Raw genomic sequence first — 22,759 nt, 5'->3', positions numbered from 1 at the left:
AAGATATTTAAGTCATGTGCAGTGACATGTGCTCCGTGTTAAAATGTGTTTAGAGAACTATAAAATTAATGCAAAATAATCACTAACATGCCATATTGCAATGTACCAATGAACATGTTTTTCTTCATGTGGTGGATACACCTAAAATAAAAATATTTTTAAGTGACCACATTAGGCTAAATTTCTCAATATATGTAAAGTTGGTTCAGTTACATTCAATGGTACCATCAAACTAAGATGAATATAAAATACCCAGAGAGTTTAATAACTAAATTGGTCTTCAAAGATGAAAGAAACAAAAGGTGGACAGTAGTAAAGGTGACTGACTTCCGAGCCAGCAATTGGCACTTTCACTCTCTACCACCTGGGTGTTTATGTCTGACCTTCAGCTTACCATAGGGGGTTCAGAAAGTTATTTGCTGAGCTAGAATCAGGTACGGCCTAGAAGTGGTCCGGAGGTCTGTCTGGGTTTAATAGTGTGCTTGTTTCCTTTGAAAGCCTTCCTGGTTCTGTGACTCTCCTGATGTACGTGCTCCCCCTTTGTATTTTGCAGGTAAATGTGAATGTGGCAAATGCACCTGCTACCCGCCGGGGGATCGCAGGGTTTATGGGAAGACATGCGAGTGTGATGATCGCCGCTGTGAAGACCTCGACGGCGTGGTCTGTGGAGGTGAACAATTTATCAGCTTTCCGCTACTGCATGCAACATGCTTCGCCTGCCTTCCTTATTCTACTTATCTTTTTTTTTTTAACTGTTGAAAAGAAGATAAACAAAAATTAGTACACAATTCAACCTAAAAGCAATATACAGTTATGTTTGTAATGACCTATATGTTCTTAGACTCTTGATTTAAGAGCATGTGAAAGTACACAGTGCACTATTCATAAAAGGTGGTTGAGACCAAACTAAATTCTATGGAGATAGTAAAGGCTTTGCTGCCACTGAACAGTTTAAGGTGATTCTTATTATTGTGCTCATAAATCCTGGGGGAAGTAGGTATCACCCATAAACTTGAAAAATAAAACACACACACACACATACACAGTAAGATAGCTTCCTAAGTTTAATTACAAAATCACAGGATATACAATATCTCAGTTCCCATAATGGCTCTGAGACCCAAATAAGAGCTTATGAAAGCAAGAAACTGCAAAGAACAAACGAGACAGATAAAAGGTAATCAGCAAAACTGAGAGTCCCAGAGGTAGAAGGTTGACAATGTCTATCTGGTCTTCATCCAGGGGAGGGAATGGCAGTCAACATTATTCTCATAGTTCAGTGGAACCAGACTAAAAGAACATAGCTGTCTTTCTTCAAGATAGTTACCATAACGCAAGTGGGCACTTTACTGGATAAAATCAGCATGCAGGTGCAACATAGAAAAGGCAGGGACATTATCACTACCATCTGTCTAATATCCATGTATATCTACCATAGTATTATCTCTCCAACCAACCATGAAACACTTGCAAGTTAACCAAAAATGTCTTCTTTCTTTCCTTTGTGAGCCAAGGTAAAGGCCCTTTTTAAGGACTGTGGTGCCAAGTGGTTTATTTCACGCAGCCCTCAAGGCAGCCACCTTCAGGAATTGTTCCTGCTTTCTTCATCTTACAAATAGAAAAGTGAGTGAGGTTTGAGGTGTGGATGTCCCATAGCTAAACAGCGGCAGACCCACGATCTGACACTGATGTTAGGTTCACAGATCTTTCCCTATATCACAGTTTTCCCCAGCGTGACATTAAACTGTTTAGACTTCATATCAATATTACTTTTAGTTGAGATTGTCCCGTCACTGGTATTAGTTACCAGAAGTATCTAAGCAGAGTACCGTCTTTTTTGTTCAGTACAGTATGTGTATTGACTCATTTTGTTTTCACAATGCGGTATAGAAAGCCTGCCTGGCACCTACAGAAGACCTTGTTATCATTGCCATTTTCTCTGGCATGCAGTGTCTACCTCACCTGGGTCTCCTTGCCCAGCTGCTCTGGTGACTTGTTTGAAATGGTTGATATTGTAGAAACCTCTTATATCTACACATCCTTTACACATTCCAGTGAGTACATTTTTTGTTTTCCTTGTTATTGATCTCTTCATTTTTTATCATGATGAAAGGGCTCCAGGAAGGAGAGGAGAGGGTGAAATATCTCCACACTCACGTTTATCCTAAATAACACAGCTTGTCAATACCTTTCATGAGCTTTCAAGTTTAAGGGTGATACTTACTTCCCCCAATGTATTCAGAGCTGTGACTGTCTGGTCTTCAGTTTTGGGTGGCATTGATGATTTCTCCTTTCTGGTCATTCTTATCACACTTGACACTGAGCTATCAAATCAAAGTGACTGTCATTCATCTCAGAAGTATTTTTAGTGTCTCTTACCCTGCAGTGCTTCTTCTGTGAAGAAGTTTCACATGGATTCACCCAAGCATGGAGGAGCACAATTAAGAAGACACTGGCCATTAGGGTTCCTCAAGCCAAAAAAACGCACTGGCAAAGTTTCTGTATTTCTCATTCTATCTAAAAATACCCATTATTATAAGGACACCTCTCTCATTTATTTAATAATATCCTATTATGTATATAGCACAAATTTAATCATATCAGCAAATACTTACTGCATACTTATTCCACATAAAGCCTTGCATTGCACTTTAAATACATATGCCCTTAAATATTATTAATCACTAGATGTCATTACCTCTAACCTTGGTTCCATGGAAACTTGCTCTATCTCCAGCCAGTTCACATAAGCAAATCTTCCTAAATTTATTTAATAATTCCTAGCTGCCCAGTTTCTGGTTGATTTTTAGTTCTCATTCTATAATGCATGACCTCTTTTTAGCATAGAGTTATAGTTACTCTACTCTGAAAGCCCCATGAAATGGTCTCCTCCCTGGGCCTCAGAAATACCTTCCCCATCCATTTCTTCTCAGACTTCTCTCTTAACTACAATACTTAATTTCTTATTTTTGCTCATCTCCCAGAGCTTACCAAGAAATCTGTTTCCCTTAAAATGGATGTTGTTGGATGCTATTTCTGCTTGCTATTTGTTGCCCTTGAGTAATCTCAACCACTTCCACTTTCATCTTTAGTTTTCAACTAAGTTGGAACAACATCTGTGCAACACGGATCTCAAATCTGTGCATCTGAATTGTGTTATCTGAAGAGAAGGTAATCCCTAGACCACTATGTTGAGTTGTCATCTTCATGAATCCTTGCCAGGATTCCCATGGAGAGGATGGCCCAATATTGTCCATCTGCCCGGATGTGGTTCCTACCCCATGTCCTTCTAAGGAGACTAGTGCCGAATGGCAATCTTAAAAAGCCCCACTTGCTCCTACTGCTGCCCTAAGGGTACAAGCAGCATTTATAGAAATTCATGGTTTAATAATCTGAGTAAGGGGCAGAGAGGAATCAAGGATGAATCTTGATGGCTTCAGTGATTGGATGGGTGAAAGAGACTATGCTTTTATTGGTCTAATTGCCTCCATTTATTGAAAAAGTGAGTTTTTTCATGGAGGGCAATAGAGATGGACAAACTTAAGTGTGTTAAGATTTTGTTCCTTTTACCTGCATTGTATTCCTTATCTTTGCTTCTCCTTCTAAATTGCTCCTTATCGTTTTCCAATTCTTCCAAATCATCTCCTTTGGAACGCCTTTCTGAAATTATTTTATACTTCCTCCATACTGTAATTCCTTCATTAAAATACCAACACCTTTTATTGTAAGTTCTTTTCTTCAAGTCTACACAACTCTCGTGGATATAATAAAACCTTTTTCCTCTGAAAAATTATTGTATCCTCAAACTCAGGAAAAAAGTTGATGCTTAAGAACTTTTTAGAATAAATTATAAATTAAGGGAACCACAAGTAAATTAAGGAGTATTGACTCCAGTTTTGGATTAGAGAATTCTTCACGTTGGAGTTACCATTTGACGTGGACCTTGAATGGCTAATACCTAGAAGTATGAAAAAAGGATGTGAACATTTTAGGCCTGAGAAAGTTAAGCAAAGGTGAAAAATATTTTATATGTTGAGGGAAAATATTTATTTAATTTTTTTATATCAGAAGTTTTTCTCAGCTGCTCTTGAATTCATCCTTGGAAGGATTTTTTCAAACTATTTACTCACTTATTATTTATAACAGATATTATTCCCTCCCTTTATTTTACTTTGTTCATCTTTAGATATCAGGACATTGTAAAATATTTTTATAATAATGTTTTCCCTTCAATACTTAATAAAACTAAAATAATATTTTAAAAAAATAAAAATCACCCACAACTCCACCATCCAAAAATAATACCTGATAACATTGTGTTGTATTTCCTTCTAGTTTTTTTTTTTTAAGGGGTAGATCTCTTTTTGAATCTAGACTTATGAATCTTCTGTGGGTATTTTGATACTTTGTGTAAGGAAAGTCCACATTCTATGGAATGTTGAGTTGCTTCAGTTTGTGTTGGGTACACTCTGCTACATTTTTTTTTTTTCACATGAGATTTTAGTGGGCAGAAGGAACCATTTTCTTTTAAACAAAGTGAGGCAACACACCCTGCAGCAAAATGAATGTGAACCTCATATCAAAAAAGACCAGCATTTGGTTTCTGGCTGTTTCCCACTAGTTGTACCCTGTTTCCCGGAAAATAAGACAGTGTCTTATATTAATTTTTGCTCCCAAAGATGCACTAGGTCTTATTTTCAGGGGATGTCTTATTTTTCCATGAAGAAGAATACAGTACACATTTATTGTTAAATGAAAATAAAGGAAATTTATTACCTGTATACAGTACGGTAGTATGGTAGTTGTCAACACAAACCAGACAAACTGTGAATCCTACAGTATTAAGAATTTACTCATTTATTCAATGACAATCATGTCATCATCTTCTGGAACATCATCATAACAATCCAATTCCTGAATTTCCTGGTGAATTTCTTGTGGCTCCGTTTCTTTCAGAATCAGTGGACCAAATCTCTCATGTTTAGCCGGGGGGGGGGGGGGCTTATTTTCGGGCGGATGTCTTATATTTCACTCAGAAAGAAACCTATAAGTAGGTCTTATTTTCGGAGGATGTCTTATTTTCGGGGAAACATGGTAGTAACTTGGAAGGGCCATTTGGTCTTTCTGCCTTGATTTACTCATTTGTACAATAAAGATAATAATCCCCAGCTATTGGCTTTATGTGAGAATGAGACACACAGAATGAAAAATGCCTCTTACTATGTGATAAGCAGGCAATCAGTGAATGCCCTATGTATGCAATGCAAAGTAGAAGATTCAAGTGTCCATTGCCATAAGAGGACAAAACAATTCATTTAAGATGTATTGAGGCACCAGTTACAAAATGCTTTGGAAGGAAGTTGGGATCCTACAACCCTGCATTGCTGTGTCAGGGAAGGAGTGGCAACTAGTTTGTTCGGAGCCTTTAGTCTCCCATCACTTGGCAGCTGATGGTGAACAGATCTTACTACCCCGAGTGTGTGAAACTCACTGACATCATCCCTCTGGTGTGGCTTCAGAGGAAGACAAAATTGAGAACCACCAATTTGAGTATTTTTCTCAGTTCACCACCAGACACTGAGCCATCCCTTCTTTAGCCTCTCACCTGGAGGGATGAACTAGAACCCCATGTATCCTCTGTGTGTTCAGAGCAAAATTCAGGTCCCTAACTCCATAGCAGCATTTCAGCTAACAACAAATAACAAAACCAAAAAACATCCATAAACCTACCTACCGCATTTTCCGGCGTATAAAACAACTTTTGAAATGAAAAAAAGTCAACCGAAAATCGGGGCAAAAGACCAAAATTGCACAAAAGTTACCTGCAGATCTTGACAGCAAAGTAAGTCTTTTCTTTGAAGTGGGGGGTAGTCTTAGACAGCGAATATAGGCCTAAACCTATGTTTTAACTGTAAAATTAGGGGGTCGTCTTATACGCTGGAAAATACGGTAATCAGCTTATGCGGGAGAACTGATAGCCAGTTGTTTCTCCACCTTCCTAACAATAACCCTGAAGATGATTAAACCAGTTCTGGCAGGCTGGGATAAATTAGCAATTGTACCTGAAGGTGAATGTACATAATTATGTAATTCTAAGCAGTTCCGTTTTGATTACACCAAAATTACAACCTGAAAATGACTGGCAAAAAGTAAGTCAGTATGAAGACTTTTTTCCATTTAGTTAACTTATCGGAGAGTCATGCTCAATGACCATAGAAACATTAAAAAAAATCTTACATAGCCTATATATGCATGGATTTCTAAAATCAGATAAATCGCTGCTAAAAGAAAATGCTTTGTCCCAAGTGATAGTCCTTAAGATAGACTCATTTTTATTAGCATATGACTTTAATATTTCATAATGAAAATAAATCTACAGGTTGGCTCATGTGTATTCGTTTGTAGCCTAACAAACTCGACCAGAGCCCTTCCTCCTGCACACCATCTACCCAGGGCGAGAATAAGAAATGGACTGCTTATTGTTTGCCTTCTTCCTTCTATGCTCCTGGAATAGCTGCCCACGAGTCCAATTTAAAAAACAAGTGGGGATAATGAAGAGCCACCTCTTAATCACACAATCCATTTACATTTCTCTGGGGAGTTCTTTCGTTGTAGCTGCAATTGGAAGGAGCTCCTGCAGCCTGAGTGTGTGAGGGCAGGGAGCCCAGCACCACGGGGTTTCTCATGCTGAGGAGGACATCAGGCCAAGTCTTTCTTAGCTGGACAATAGAGGCAGTAGTGGGATTGTCTCCAAATTACATGTCCAATTCACAAACCTCTTTTCTGTGTTTGTGAAGTGTATCAGTTAGGACTGTGGTGGGCTGAAGGCAATTTAAACAAATAAGTCTGCCTGTTGTCACTTCAGAGATGGATGCTGAGGTGACTACCCACCCAGCAACACCCCTCACCTCTCCTAGCTCCCCTCCCACTCTGTCTTTCCAGTGTGACTTTTATTGCCATGCTCCTAGAAAACCTCCAGCTGCGTCCATCTTCCAGGAAAGAAGAAAGGGGAAGGAAAACGGACAAAGGACACTTGCTAACTGAGTCTGTCCCATTTTCTTTGGAAAATAATCACTTTCCTGGAAACCTCACCCACAAGGTTTTCTCTTATATCTCAACTAGTAGCTCTGCACATGAATCCATGCACTAGTAGCTCTCTGCAGGGCCTGGCAGCTCTGTGCCCACTTCCCAGAGGCTCTCGGTGGCTGGCCCAAAGGCCCTCCATGGCCAGGGCAGGATGCTTCCCTTGTCACTATGGTGATGAAGCAAGCATTCTGCCAGACCACTCATGCTACCTGCTCTCAGTGTCTCCCCCCACCCCCCGCATCTCCCAGGACTGGGGGATTCTGGTGGGGCTGAGGGGATTGAGCGCTACTATGGGCACCACCATCTTTGTGATAGAGTGATGGTTAATTTGGATATTACCCTTTTATTAGATAGGATTATTAGAGCTCTGTCCTAGGGGCACCTCTAGTAAAAAGGAGCCTGGGTAATAAAACATCTTCCATATGGACATATTATCACTTCCCTCAAAAACAAACAAATAAACAAACAACAATAACAAAACAAGTGCTCTCCTAATATTAACAAGGGGAAAAGAATGTCAGCCAGGCAGAATATCATATCTGACACAATCAGTATCCATTCATGGCCCAGTTTCCCAATTGAGAACCATCATTGCAGTGTTTTAAGGAAAAGTGTCTCTGAGCCAGTGAATTTTATTAGAAAGGGTCATTGTCTTCATTGTCTAGAGCAGCACTGTCCAATAGGATTTTCAAAGATGATGAAAATGTTCTAACTCTGAATTATTCAACACAACAGCCTTTGGTCACATGTAGCTGCTGAGCACGTGCAATGTGACTAGTGCAACTGAGAAGCTGAATTTTTAATTTTGCTTAATAAATTTAAATTAGACCACACAAGGTCTAGAGCTTTCTTAGGGAATATTTTGGTGTGGGGAAAGAAATAGGAGTAGGAACAAAAATCACTGATGGGGGTAAGTATTTGGGACAGAATGGATGGCACTGGAAATGGAGATGGAATGGAAAACTACTCACCTGTCTGAAGATTTGAGAAGTCAGGTGAAGGTAGATTTAGTGTACTTCAAATGGTTCATTAGGCTGCTTCTTCCTCCATCTTTGTTCTAGGTTGACCTATTATTGTACACTTATAACAATATAATGTATCACTGGATTCTTTGGAATCTCCCACAAAACAGAGACAGTGTTCTCACTGAAATCTGTATATTTCTACAATAGTTCTGCAACCCCTAGGAGAGCTATTCAGAGACCTAAGTGGCAATAGAGTAGGTTTGGTACAGCAAAAGCTGACTGAAACTACTGTTATAATCTTATTTTTTTAAACCAATTTTCAGGAACATTCCACTTAATAGGCTTTCTTAATGGCCTTCTTTGTCATTTTGAGACAACACAATCATTTTATTTTTCTGCTTCTGTACTTAAGGTTCATACTTTGTCTGGCTTCTCCTCCTCTATGTTAGCCTTAACTATTGGAGTTTCTTCCTAAGTAGGTTCATTCACTTCCAAAGCTTTAAATGCCATCTTCTTGCAGAAACTGCAGCATGGATATGCTTAGCCCTCACCTGTCCTCCCCACCAGATTAGTGCCAATTGCTTCCTTAACTTTCCACATGGTTGTCTTAGAAGTATCTCACGTAAAAAGGTAAAAAGAAAACAAAACCAAACATTAATAAAATGACAAAATAAAACCACTGACAGCACCATTTACTGATGAAGGTGGAGAGCAATTGAACTTCCATATTTTTATAGTTTGTATAGCTTCTTACAACCACTTTCAGAAACTCCTTGTAGTATCTTCTAAAGATAGACTTACATACCCCTAAAACCCCCAAAGTCCACTCTTAGTAAATGCCAAAAAAAAAATTCCTACCAAAAAAAAAAAAAAAATCTCAATCACATGAGGCTCAAAACAGCTGATTTGCTGCTCTCAACCTCTCCCTCCTAAACTTCCTTAGATAATCAAAAGCATTATTCAATCTATTTTGTAGCTTTCTTTCTGTCACCTGCCACATCCAATTCAACAGTAAGTCTCATTAGTGCCACTAACAAAGTATATCTCCATTTCCTTTTCATTTGCTCTTACACCATCCTATTTTAAGCCTCTATTACCTTTTTCTTGGGCTATTGCAATACTATCTCACTTTCCCCGTATTCACTTCTTCCCAGCACACCTTAATTTCTCACACTTAACTGTCAAGTTAAATGTACAAATTGTAAATTACATCACATCACTCTTGCTTCACACTATTCTATGATTTCCTATTTCTATTGGAATAAAATTCAAACTCCTTACCAAAAATAAACAGTTTGTTATGCTCTCATTCCTGAATATTTCTCCAACTTCATTATTTATTCCATTTTTCTTACTCATTATTCTTCAAACACATTGGCTTTTTTTTTCACTGCCTAAAACATGCCAAGTTCTTCCCTATTCCAAGAAATTTTCATTAGCTTTCCTAGAATATTGCCTCTATGGCTGCTTCTCATCCCTTGGTTATCACGGATCCTTCCCTAACAAGCCCAGTAAACAGCATTCTCACTATTGAATATAAGAATGTCCTCTCTAATGGCTCCATAGCTCAAATGCATTTGTTCCTGTGTTACTTGTTTTTTCCCCTTGTGCACTGAAAACCCTATAATGGTAGGTTATTATAATGCCTGGTGCACCACAAATAGCTCTTGAATTGTATGGCTACAATTATAAAAGTTTATAAAGAAGATATTACTGAAAGCATTTAATATGTTTTTAACTAAAGGGAAGTTATGTAAATGGTGAATGAAAGCATGTAAATACCAATGCATTTTGACTATTGTCTAGGTTAGATGCCAACCTAATGCTATAGAAAGATGTGACAAATGAACTAGTAAGTAAAGACCAATCACCTATCCTTACATTGAGTTATTCTCAATGATATTCTAAGTCAAAGGCAGAATCCTTTTCTCTGAAATAGAGATTTAATTATTCTAGTTATGCCAAATTGATTATAATTCTTACTAACCTGAGTCAGTAGGAAACATAGACATTTAAAAAGTCCATAGCTCAATGGGTTTGGTATTAGATGCTCTCTATTGCTTTCTTACTTATTGTGTACACCAGATTATCTACCCCCAAAGATTTATACCTTTTTTTTTTTGAATTTCTTAAGTAGACCTCACTTTTGTTTTATTGGCAAAGTCAAGATACCATCTATTATTAACTATTGATTGATTGTGTAGCTCTTATGGGACACCAGTTCTCTAACTTCACTCCACTTTAGAGAATGTAGAAACAAAATAGTCAACCAAGAACTGTTCATTGGTCTTGACGGACAGTTCTTTAACCAGATGACCTGTAAACATGTCCTGGATTCAGTTTACAGTTCTCAGTTGTGATTAATTTTGTGAATGAGGAGATGTTGTTTAAAAAATAATCTCAATCTAAAAGTCTTTTGAAAATCTGCTATGATTAAGGCAGTGTGCTTGGCACTCTGAAGGCTACAGTGATGATCAGAAGTGATTCTACTCTCAAGGAATTCACAGTCAAGGAAAAGTTTTATTTAATAAATAACTACACACTACAAGGTAGAAGACATCCAGTTCCACCATTGAGGTGAGAAATAAGGTGGTGCTGAAATTCAAAGGATAAGACGAATTTCCCTTGGGAGTATTAGGAAAGTTTTCACAGAGGTTTGAAAACTAAGTAGGATCTGGATGTGTGAAGTAGGAGGACAGAGGACAGCATTTTTTTTTTTATTAAAACAAAAATATGAAATCAAAAAAGTGCAGGGAATGCATTGAGAAGAAGGAGTAGGTCAACTTGGTAAGATCAAGAGGTATATGTAAGAGGAGAAGAGGAGAGATTTTAAGGTTGGAAAAGTAGCTTGGCACTTTATTTCAGGAACATAAAACAAGGAAAGTGGGTGAACTTCATATTATAAACATTGGGGAGTCATACAGCACTAGATATGAAGGCTGTGATGTAAGTGGTGAAATAGGAAGCTGTGGGCAGGAATATTGGAGAAGACATGACAGGAAGGTTTCTCAAAGGTTTATGATGGTGATATGAGTGGATACGTTGGAGTTAGTTTCAATAGATCCTGGCAACTCTTTAGATGAGGGGAGTAACAGGGATTCAAATGTGGTTCAAAACATTTCAAACTGGTTGACTGAAAGTTATATCCTTAAAATAAATGGACAATATAGAAGAGCAGCTTTTAGAAAGAAAATTTTATATGCAGGTTGAGAAGTATCAATGTTATATGCTGGTAGAACACAAAGTATGGAATCTCAGGTGTGGTACAGTCCTTCGATCATTGATTGAGGTTATTAGAAATTCTGTGAGGTGATGAATTATTCAAAAAAGGAAATAATAGAGAGATAAAATATGTTTGATGATAGACAATTAGGATGCCCACATTAATTTGGGTCAGGAAAAAAGTAGAATAAATAAACAATGGAGGAGTGTTGAAAAGATAAGGAGAGTCTAATGTCATAAAAACCAATACAGGAAACACTTTTCAAAAAGTAAGAGCCCATGAATGTCAAAGTATGCCTTCTAACTATGTAGCAGCTAAAAAAGATAGCAATTAAGAAAAGGTTTCTATTTGTCTCAAATTGATAGTCATCATTCATTTTCCAAAATGAAATATAGAAGCAATGTGAATCAATGTAAAAAGATTGGACATTGAAATCCGAGAAATTGGCATCAAGGTCTGATTCTGTGTGGTTGAGCAATGCGCTTGGGGTAAAATTGCTTTGTTTCCCTAGATCTTAATTTATTGACCATAAAATGGAGATGATACTCGAATCAAAGGGCTGTGAGATTAAATTTAGTAAATCAACATATGGATAAGAAGAGGCTGTTGGAAACAGGTCTGTTAATCCAGTTCTCTTTTGAGTTTGCCTCCCATTTGCTTTCCATGAACTTCCAGATGATCATGTGTTATGGAAAAACTTACCTGAGTTTGTGGGAGTTTAGGTTAAATTAATCATGACCACAAATTGCAAAATATTCAGCCTTGGCCCCTAATCCCTCCTGTGCAAAGCTGAATACAGTAGGAAGCAGATGGAATAGGTTTACTCTGAAGGTCCTGCCACAGCAAATGTTCAAGACAGAATGGTGTCAAGAGGTTCAGAGGCTGAGCAGTTGGAATGACAACAACTGTGTCCTTGATGCTTGCTTTTGCATACCCTGGTGCTTAGCAAAATGCTCTGTTCATAATAGAGACTCGGTAAGACTCAAAACAGCCAAACAAATAGCTGTTTTGTCCTGTTTGGAGAGATTTGGCTCTAATACAATTCTTAAAAAAGGATTTTTTTTAAAAAAGATAAAGCTTTGATTGGAAACAAGAAACATTTTAGGAGGATGGTGCAATCTAATGGGTATTGGTGGCAAGCAACTAGACAGATGTGTATGCCAATGAATACTTGCCACAAATACAATGTTGTATATATTGACAAAAGATAAATATCCCCTAAACCAGGAGTCAGTGATGGAAACAAAAGGAAAAGAAAGTTGAAGACATAAATCAAAGTCTCATGCTGTTTCTAACTTGTAGACAACAACAGAGAGACAATGGTTACTTACACTTAGATCTGTTCTTATTAATAAGTAGAGAGGCACACAAATAAAGAAATATAATACCAGATGCCATTTATTTCTTGTGAAAATTAATAGTTTCTTTTCTTTAGTAAACAGTAGGATTGTAATCGATAAATGCTACACCAACGGTCACGTGACTAGTCTTGCCTGTTGCTCTGGGTCTCATGGTGTGCACAGCAAAGAAAAGCACAGATTCCATACTGCTAAAAACACAAATGACGTATTTTGTATTAATAAAAGATAGTAAAATTCCATGTCAAATTGTTTCAAGGTTTCTTTCTCTCTTGAGTCCATTCACATGCACTATGTAGAGCTGGAACTTCCTTGTGAAGTTCTTTTCAGCAGTCACACGCCCTATGACTATGCATAAAGGGAATGAGTGTTTGCTAGATGGGAAACCAAAACTGTGGTTTACATATTTCTTCCTTAGACACTGCAATCAGCCAGATATTTACCGTCTCCTTCTCCCTCCCCGCCCTGTGGTTGCTTCGTAGGCCACGGCACGTGTTCCTGTGGCCGCTGCGTGTGTGAGAGAGGATGGTTCGGGAGGCTCTGCCAACATCCCAGGAAGTGCAACATGACGGAGGAACTGAGCAGGAGTCTGTGTGAGTCAGCAGATGGCATACTGTGCTCCGGAAAGGGTGAGTGTCTCTGCCAGAGCTTGGCCTGGATCCCTGCTGGGACACGTGGCTCCTACAGCAGCCCGTAGCAAACACCTCTTTCAGACTGCACTTTGCTTGAATGAAAATCACTCCATCCTCTGTTTGTACCAGCCCTTATTAAGTTTGAAAGTGAACCAGGTGAAGTGTAGTATCCAAGAAAATGAAATGCATGAGATGGGTTGCATGTGAAAAGATTCTCAGCCACTTGTATACAACCTGATGGTGAATGAAATGCAATTAATAATTGTATAAAGAGCCAAAACCGGTTTGGCTCAGAGCATAGAGCATCAGCCTGCAGACTGAAGGGTTCCAGGTTTGATTCCGGTCAAGGGCATGTACCTTGGTTGTGGGCACATCCCCAATAAAGGATGCGCAAGAAGCAGCTGATCAATGTTTCTCTCTCATCGATGTTTCTGGCTCTCTATCCCTCTCTCTTCCTCTCTGTGAAAAATCAATAAAATATCTTTTTAAAATAATAATAATAATAATAATAATAATTGTATAAAGAAGAAAGAACTATAAGATATGTTGGGACCTGAATGGGCCCCCCCAATCATTGAGTTCACCTGTGAAATAGCAGAGCCAGGGACAGCTCTGCATAAAACGCTCTGGAAGCTCATGGGATTCTCACCAAATGTTAGGGAGCTGCCCCGTCTGGAACTGAATGTCATTCTCCAGCTCTCCTCTTCGGCTCAGTGACCTCCTTGCAGGACAAACCACCTCCCTTTTCAGACTTTTAGAGCTGAAGCTACATCTACTCTCCAACACCTACCCTGGGTCAGGAGTGCAGGTAAATATGTTTCTGAAGAAAAAAACAGCGAAACAAAGTCAGTCTGCTGAGGAGGTCTCAGCAGAACTCGCCCCTGGGATGTGCCCCTCAACAGTGGCTGTCACTTACTGATCATCACCAAGGCCAATGCTCTCCGGATAAAAAGGGCCTCTTGACGTCATTGCAAAAAATAAAATCAGATGGATGTGGTGACCATATTTGGTGCCAGGAGGAAGGTTGAAAAAGGATACAAACATGCTCATTTTAATAGACGAGCATGTCCTTGGTTTCCAGGAATTCTTTGTTTGAGATTGGTGTTTACAGAGTTCTGGCAAGGAGGCCTTGCCTCCCACCTAATGCAATTACAGTGGCCAAGCAGCACTTAAATGCATCTAAAGCAATCACTTTGTTCCCCATTTGTTCTCGTATGGAATTCATTCTAATTCCAAGTCCTAATCAAATCTCTCAACATTTCAGTTCTCAGGGGCCCTCAGGTCCTGATACACTCGCTCTAGGTTCAAGGAGTTCTGTTGGCCCTGGCAGGTTTGGCTCAGTTGGGTGGGCATCCTCTTGTGCACTGAAAGGTTGCCAATTTGATTCCCAACCTTTTGGGAATCATCCCAGGTTTTGGGCTCCATCCCAGCTAGGACGTCTTGCTCTCATATCACTGTTTCTTTTCTCTCTCTTCCTCTCCCTTTCTCTCTCTCTAAAATTCAATTAAAAAAACTTTTTAAAAAGAAAAAAGAAGCTCTGTTGGTAGAAGGAAGGAAAGGTTAAAAGGAAGAGACAGAGAAGGATTTGCCTAGGAAGAGATTAACAAAGATAACAGTAAAGGTGGTAGGAATAGAATTAACTATCAGGGAGGAAATGGAAGGAGGGGGCGGGAAGAAATTTTATCGGGTCAGAAGGGACTGTCCTGTGTATAAAAAAATACTAAGAATGACTAATTTGTTTGAATTAGAGGGTTTTTTTTGTTGTTGTTTTTTTCCCCCCTGAGTATAGCTTCAAACACAAAGCTAGCATTTAGATCACATGTGTCAAACACAAGGCCCGCAGGCCAAATCCAGCCCGCCAGGCCTTGCAATGTGGCCCGCACCGCGCTGTCATCACTGCACTCCGCTGTCAGTTTATGACATTGTCAGTTTATGACTGTTCAGTAAACCATTCGGCCCGCGATTTAGGCTGGATTTTAGATTTTGGCCCCTTCTCTGATTGAGTTCGACACCCCTAATTTAGATACTTTTGTTGTTGTCGTTGTTGGTTTTCATGAAGGCATTATCCTTGAAATAAGGCTATTAGCTTTTCTGAGAAATTCTACTGAATGAAACTTTTGTATTAGAACATTGGTGTGCTTATTTTAAAAATCATTTTTGTGTGTGTGTGTGTGTGTGTGTGTGTGTGTTTCCTAGACAATATAAAATCACTAACATTGTTCATAAGTGGGTCTTTGCTAGTCATGTCCAATTGCCAGTATAGGAAGAGAACACACACACACACAGACACACACACACACACACACACAGAGAGAGAGAGAGAGAGAGAGAGAGAGAGAGAGAGAGAGAGAGAGAGAGAGACAGCCGTGCTCACCTGTATGGTAAATACCATTCTGTCATTTCTTAGCTGAATTTCATGCAAAGAAGAGGGGTAGTTTGTTTTCAAGAAAAAAACGTTTCATTAAAGTCATTACATTCTGAGGAGAGATTTTCAGCATCATAAATATAGAAAAGGCCCCCCAAAAGGGGGTGAACTCAGAGGCATTTCCCTCAAAACAAAACGAGAAAATCTCCCTAGTTAATGCCTTTTTCAGATTGCTTGCTTTAGGCGATGGAATTATATCTACAGATCAATGAGGGTTGAAAGCGTATATTATAAACTGTTTGTTTATCCTTCAATGGAGAGAGTTCTGTAAAAGGAGACTGGCTGTAAAAGCTGCCTCAAGGCTGCATGCTTTCAAGCTGGCGCTGGAGAGGACGGTGGGCATTCTGTTTGCAGCCGCTGGCTGCAGGCTCCTTTCTTCCCACTCATTCTGGAGACGTCAGTGCTGGATTCTAGAAGAACAGGATTAAAACCAAGACCATGGAACTATGCTCTCCCGGAGGCACAGAGAACAGTGGGGATGCAGCTGTTATTTTTGACTCCTTAGAGGTTACCATGCACCCCTCACCTCAAGAACCAGAGAAAGAGCTTTTGCTGGTTTGGCTCAGTGGATAGAGCATTGGCCCTTATACTGAAGGGTCTTGTTGCAGGCTTGAAATCCAGCCCCAGCTGGGAGGGGCACGTGTGGGAGGCAACCAGTTGATGTATCTCTTTCACATCTCCCCCTCCCTTACACTCTCTTTAAAAATCAAACCCCACTGAGAATTAACAAAACAAAACAAAACAAAACAAAAGAACAATAGAAAGAGTAACTCCTGAAATGGACAACAGGTTTTGACAAGGTAGCAGAGAAACCTATTCCAAGTTATTTGATTGGCGCCGGGTATTTTTTTAATAGGTTTCATGGACTTGCCAGAATTCCATATACTTTCCCTCCACGTGGTAAATGAAAACCCCTCACCTTGATCTTCACAAAGGAAATTGGAGTGTTTTTCTTTCTCTGAGGAGGGGACAGGGAGGAGCAGGGGGCCTGAGGTCACTGCCTGGTAGCCTGTACCCAACTGTTAGCACCATGCACTGCTCACGATCCGTGAATAAAGCCGTCACCTCAGGAGATGATGAAGAAATAGCGTTTTATTTCTTTACAAATGTAGAGCCAAGACAATAAATCACTCCATAGAAAAATTTAAAACTAGATACATTGTTGTGACCTTCATGACAGATGGAGTTGTGAGTACAATGGTGGAAACTGCCTGCTGGGATGTTGGTTGCAGCATTTCCTGAGGCTTGATGAATGGAAAAGCAAGTCCACTTTGTAAATGGGGCAGCTAACAAGGGTGCTCGCCCTTATGCTCAGGCTGTTTATGTGAATAACCAGAGGGCTGACCTTAGAGCCAGGTTTAGCTCCTTTTGCAGAATCCATGCTGTCATTCGTGGGCTGTTTGCTTGCTTGAGTATTTATGTGTATCCAAGAGTACATAATCACCTTTCTGAAGACGCCTGTAATTACAGATCACTAAATATCTCCTTAGAATTCTTGCAATGGCACTGTTGAGTCCCACATCATCCGAATGAGTCCATGGTACACCCACCCACTCACGTATCCCTCACTTACACCCCATCCTGGCAGGTTCCCCATCCCTGAAAAGAAACAGGGTAAAGGTTAGGCTTCAAAAACCAGAGTTGGACCAGTGTTTCAGTTGCCTCACCCAATATAACTGTCAGTAGGAACACACAACTCATTATTTGAAACCATATGAAGGTTTTCCTTGTGAGAGGCATCACAGATAGGCAGATAGGTAGATAAAACAGTAGATGGAATCGGATTTTTGCCCCCGTGGCTCTGGGCAATTCCATTTTCTTATCTTTGAAGGCAGAAGAATATTTCTTTCCCCTTCTTAAGTTCTAAGAATGCTCTGAAGACACATGAGAAAATGTGGCTGAATCCCCAAGGAATTGAAGCCACTAAAAAAAGCAGAAGGGGATGGAAGCATTCTTAAGGGTCCTCACACTGAGAAAGAAAATAGATTAGTGGTGTCGTGGTCATGAATTTACCACCCTAGAGTTCCTGCCAACATGGACCAGCTTCTCCCTACTCTGGACCGAGTCTCATGGGCCAAAGTGGGTGCCAGTCCAGCTGAGCTGAGTAATCGGTCACCTCCTGGCAGCCATGTGGCTTATATTGGTCTGACAGAATCCTTTCCCTAAGATTTTCCCTTTCCAGAGTGGGCGATTTGACCCCTGCTTATTGATGAAGAGGTCCAGGTCGCTCTATAACAAAGGCGCTATAAAACATCCTAATAATGACCACGCTGTGTTGTTATTACATGCTATGCTACTCCTAGTTTCACAAGCAGTAGAAGAATTTCCTACCTCTGAGATGCACTGAGAATTCACAAAGAGGAAAGAACAGCCCAGCTGGGGAAAACGCTGATGAGAGAAGCTCGTTTTTCATAGCACATACAAAAATCAATCCCCATTTTTCACTCTAAGTATTTCAGTGACTAGCAGACTTCTGGAAATGCAATGAACTTGTCAAATGGCCTACCCGTGTATACCACACTCACTTTAGCTGAGCTGACCAGTTTTAGGAAAATACTATACAATGGCCTGAAGCTAAGCATTGGAAGTGAGAACAGTGATCGGAATAGTTCTAGAGCCAGGGGACAAGTCTAAAGATGAAATGTGATTTTTTCCCCCATGAATTGTGGCCAAAAAGTATATCCTAGGTGTAATAAATATTATGGACATATAAAGTCATTTACATCTCCATCTGTTGTAGAAACAATTTTGAAATATAAAGGGGATAGTATTTTAGAAACAATTAAAAACAGTGGAATTCTTCAAATAAGCTTCCTCCACTCATAAAGCACTAAATGTGATACCTTCTGAGGATATGCTAATGAAGTCATTAGAATGCCCCAAGTTTTCCAATATTGCTCTATCCATTTGCAAAATGTACAGTTGACTGTTGAACATTTCTCTGCCTAGAGATTTGACAGACAGTCTTTAAAATTAGAATAAATAAATTTCTAAATAAAGGAACACTCTACCTGAGTGAGACTACCAACTCTCACAGAACTGGCCTGGGAGGCCCAGGTATAGGCCCTAAGCAATGGGTAGGGTACTGATTACTCATTAGAATTGAAAGTTGTTCTTAAAGTTGTCTATTTTGCAACCTAGCCCCTCAGTAAAACAAGTTTATGGAACCATGCTGCGGTTAAGAAAGAAGTTAATAAATGTAAACACAATTCTCAGCATGTAACTAATTCTGGCTGCTCCCTTAACCTGAGAAGTGTGACAAGGAATATCAAAAGTTTAATTTGGCCATTGGGGATTCTTGCAGCTAAAATGCATATACGAGTTTCCATAATATAAAATAGCATGGGGTGCTTAATGTCTGGGACACCTTTATGGGCATCCTTTCATGACAGCAGTCATGCATAAAAGTTTCTTTCTCTAACCATTTTTTAATTGCAATGTTTCATAGAGACACTAATGATTGATTTCTGCCTCCTCCCAGCATATTTTGAATTTACCAAGTCTGTTATTTTATTGAATATGTCAAAATAATTTTTCCACTTCACAGCCTTTTAAAAGGATAGGCATCTTTGGTAAAAAGAAATCACATGTAGAAAGAGCAATCAATCCAAGGAAATAGAAGGAAGAGGTAGACTATTCTGTGTGTTTATTTTTAACTTGAAAACTTTCTTTACTGCTATTGTAGAAATAATTTTGCCATGTGAAAACGTTTAGGCTGAGAGAAATTTCTCCTCTCTCTGACATCATTGAATTCAAACATTTTCTTTTCTAAATGTGCCATTAACAAAAGGGTTTTTCAGCAAGCCGAAATATCTTTAATAACCAAAAAGGAAGTTTTTAATTAGGTAGGAAGTAAAAAGAGAGGAAATGAGGGAAGTAATGGAAAAGGTGGTTGGATCAAGAGCCTCATAAAAGATGGACATTTGAGGGGAGGGATTAGAGCTCTCCTGGATTATGGCAGGAAATCCCAAAGGTGAGATTGGATAAATTAAATATACATGAGTGATTGTATGTGTATTTTTAGCACTTTAATGAGCCACCCAGTAGGCAGGTGAGTCCTTACCCTAAGGAAAATCATGTAAACAAAAATCCAAAATTATAAGCACAATAAATTTAGTAGTTGTTTTAATTATAAGTTGCACCCTTGTTTAATAGAACTTACTATTCAATTCCTTTAAAAGACAGACACTTTGAAAACATGATTCAATTCAGAAAAAAAATTAAAAAACACATACATTTTGAACACCTTTTTGGAAGGCCATCTATAAAAATCAGCCACATTCCGCCCTCATTGACATTTCAACCAGACTGAGCCACAGAACATTTGCTCAAGGCTAATTGCAACTGTCTAGATCCATAATGAAGCCTTTCCGGTTAACCTTTGTGAATTACAGTAAGGAAAGCTCCCTTTTGAGCAACTGGCTGTTCCATAAACGTTCACCTTTGGAAGGTAGGTTATTAGAAGCCGATTGCAAGTATGTTGATGGTATTCTACTCTGGGCGGAAACCTTTAGTTGTGTGGCAACAATCAATAACACTCTCTGTGATTTCAGGTTCTTGTCACTGTGGAAAGTGCATTTGTTCTGCCGAAGAATGGTACATTTCAGGGGAATTCTGTGACTGCGATGACAGGGACTGCGACAAACACGATGGTCTCATTTGCACAGGTGCGGTCCTGGCCCACTCTAATTGATCTATGCCACATTTTGCAATAAAGGTGAATGACACTCATGGCATTTTGCTGTGGATCACTGGGCAGGAGAGCTTTCCTGTACGTAAAGGGAGGTGGGCATTTCAGAATAAGCACCATCATTATTCCCAGGCATAAATAAGAATGCACCCAAATTATATGATTTGGGGGGAAATTCCATATAAAGTAACTTCCCCCAATGTACACATACGCAGTTTTATATATTGCACAAAAGAAAATAATTCTCTTGACAACTATATCACTTTTAGCACGGTGTAGGGACTAGAATATATTTTAAACAGGAGCCAGGCACCAAAGCTGTTTGATGTGTTAGTTTGATTTTAGGGAAGGGAATATGTGTGTTGGGGGTGGTGGGACTATGAAAACAACTTAGGAATATAATAGACACTGCTATCCTGAGTTTCTGAATCCTAATGACTGGTAATAAAATATTTTCTTAAACAATGTACAGGGGAAATAGAGGCATATATTTACTCTCCTTTTTTTGAACTACAGGTAAAAGATGAGTATGTGTGTGTCATTAAATTAGACATTCATGTTCTACCCACTCCTACTACACAAGGCTCCTATTCTAGCTAATTATTCAGCCTACTTCATCCTATGTCAAGGATCTGCATGTTCTTTAGCATTTATTGTTACACATAACCTGCTCTCCATAGAAAAACAAAATTATACATGGAAGCCCAGCTGAAGTGATTCTGATGGTCATCATTAGATTGATACTAACTGGATGCTTAAGAGGTCAGATTTCCTACAGCTGCTTAATAAGATAATAATAAGATGGCTGCACAATAAGAAAGTTTTCAGAGGATGAATGAAATTGCTTTGATTATGAACAGTTGTGTTTTATAATAACATATATTAGCTTGGTATATTTCAATCATAATAATGAATCTCCTGTGTATTTTACTGCAGGGAATGGAATATGTAGCTGTGGAAACTGTGAGTGCTGGGACGGATGGAATGGAAACGCATGTGAAATCTGGCTTGGCACAGAATACCCTTAACAATGAGAGAGGACTGGGTTCCTATTTGTCTAGGCCATTAGAGATATAAATGCAGAGGAAACCATGTATAATCACCGCGAAGACAGGTCCAACAGACTGTTGTATGTTTTTCTATTTCTGAAAGCCTGAATGAAATCTGGATACCCATTAAAAAAGGAGTTAAGCAAACTCAGATGTAAATAACACCAGGAAAGAAATTTTCTCCTACAATTTACATCAGTGGTTCTCAACAAGGGTGACTTTGTCACCCAGAAAACATCCGGCAATGTCTATAGGCGATTTTGATTGTCACACTGGGTGGGGCTGGAAGGTGCTTTTCAGGCATCTGGTGGGTAGAGGCCAGAGATACTGCTAAACACCCAACAGTGCACAGGACAGCCCCCCACGAAGGATTTTCTGACTTCAAATGTCATTAGCTGCAGAGTTGAGAAAAGCTGAATTACATGGTGGTTAAAAATGTACATCCCTACACAGAAAGGACCATTTTAGACTCTAAGGAAAACAGCCTTACATAAATCCATTGATCATATGTTGCCAGGATTCCACATCACTCAGTGTTTCCATATGGAAATGAAGACATACACACTTGAAGTACAATGTTGAATTGGGGTAGGGGGTGGGAGTGGGGGCCAGAGGCCAGATTATCAATGCTTTTAGTCATTAAATCATTTCTCTAGTCTCACTCTAAACTCACAAAAGAAGTTCTTTTAAGATGAAGGAAGAAATTATGGGAAAATGTACAATTTAACACTTTTAATAAATAGTGACATAAATTGTTTACACTGTGTCAATATGTATTTTACCAACTGATGACTAACAAAAAAATGACTTGCTGTTCAAGAGCATCCATTTTTCTGTCATTTTTCTGAGCATGTTTTAAACTGGACATGGGTTATATGTACAAGGAATCTGATTTTTCCCTAGAAGTTACTGCATAGTAACTTGCCTTTCAAAAAGACAATATCTAGTTAGGTCTATGATTGGCTGAAATATGCATTCATTTCTCTTAAAAGACTCTTATTTCTAAGGATACATTTCTCACTGGAAAAGTAGGGCCATACATGGAAGTCAAGAAGAGACATTGCAATAAAATGGTACCAGTCCCACAAGCTCAGAGGATAGAAAGAAAAATCTAGAAATGGCTTAAATAGAAGTTACAAATATTCACTTAATGATAGGAACAAAATGTTTATTTTCATAATGGTGAAATTTTGCTCTGTATGAAATTCACATCAACTTATGAAAATGTACAATAATTTGGATTTCCCTTACATATTTGCAATCAAGTCTACTTATAGGCATTAGTTAGGCAATCTTTAATTATTTAGAGCTAAAAAAAACCCACTTTTTAT

At 39.0% G+C, this 22,759-nt stretch overlaps 1 protein-coding gene across 1 annotated transcript in view; it reads left to right on the top strand.

The window, feature by feature from the left end:
* Positions 1-22,465, top strand: part of ITGBL1 (integrin subunit beta like 1) — a 199,107-nt gene extending 176,642 nt beyond the window's left edge. The window contains exons 8-11 of the mRNA XM_084880277.1: positions 554-670; positions 13,115-13,261; positions 20,243-20,356; positions 21,316-22,465. Of these exons, the coding sequence (XP_084736403.1) occupies positions 554-670; positions 13,115-13,261; positions 20,243-20,356; positions 21,316-21,407 (470 nt within the window). The 3' untranslated portion in view covers positions 21,408-22,465. The remainder of the gene's footprint in view (positions 1-553; positions 671-13,114; positions 13,262-20,242; positions 20,357-21,315) is intronic.
* Positions 22,466-22,759: the final 294 nt, after the last annotated feature.

Source organism: Pipistrellus hanaki (genome assembly GCF_964339955.1).
Source record: "Pipistrellus hanaki genome assembly, chromosome: 3".
NCBI lineage: Eukaryota > Metazoa > Chordata > Mammalia > Chiroptera > Vespertilionidae > Pipistrellus > Pipistrellus hanaki.
Note: the sequence above shows the minus strand (reverse complement) of the source record. Positions and strands in the feature narration are given on the sequence as shown.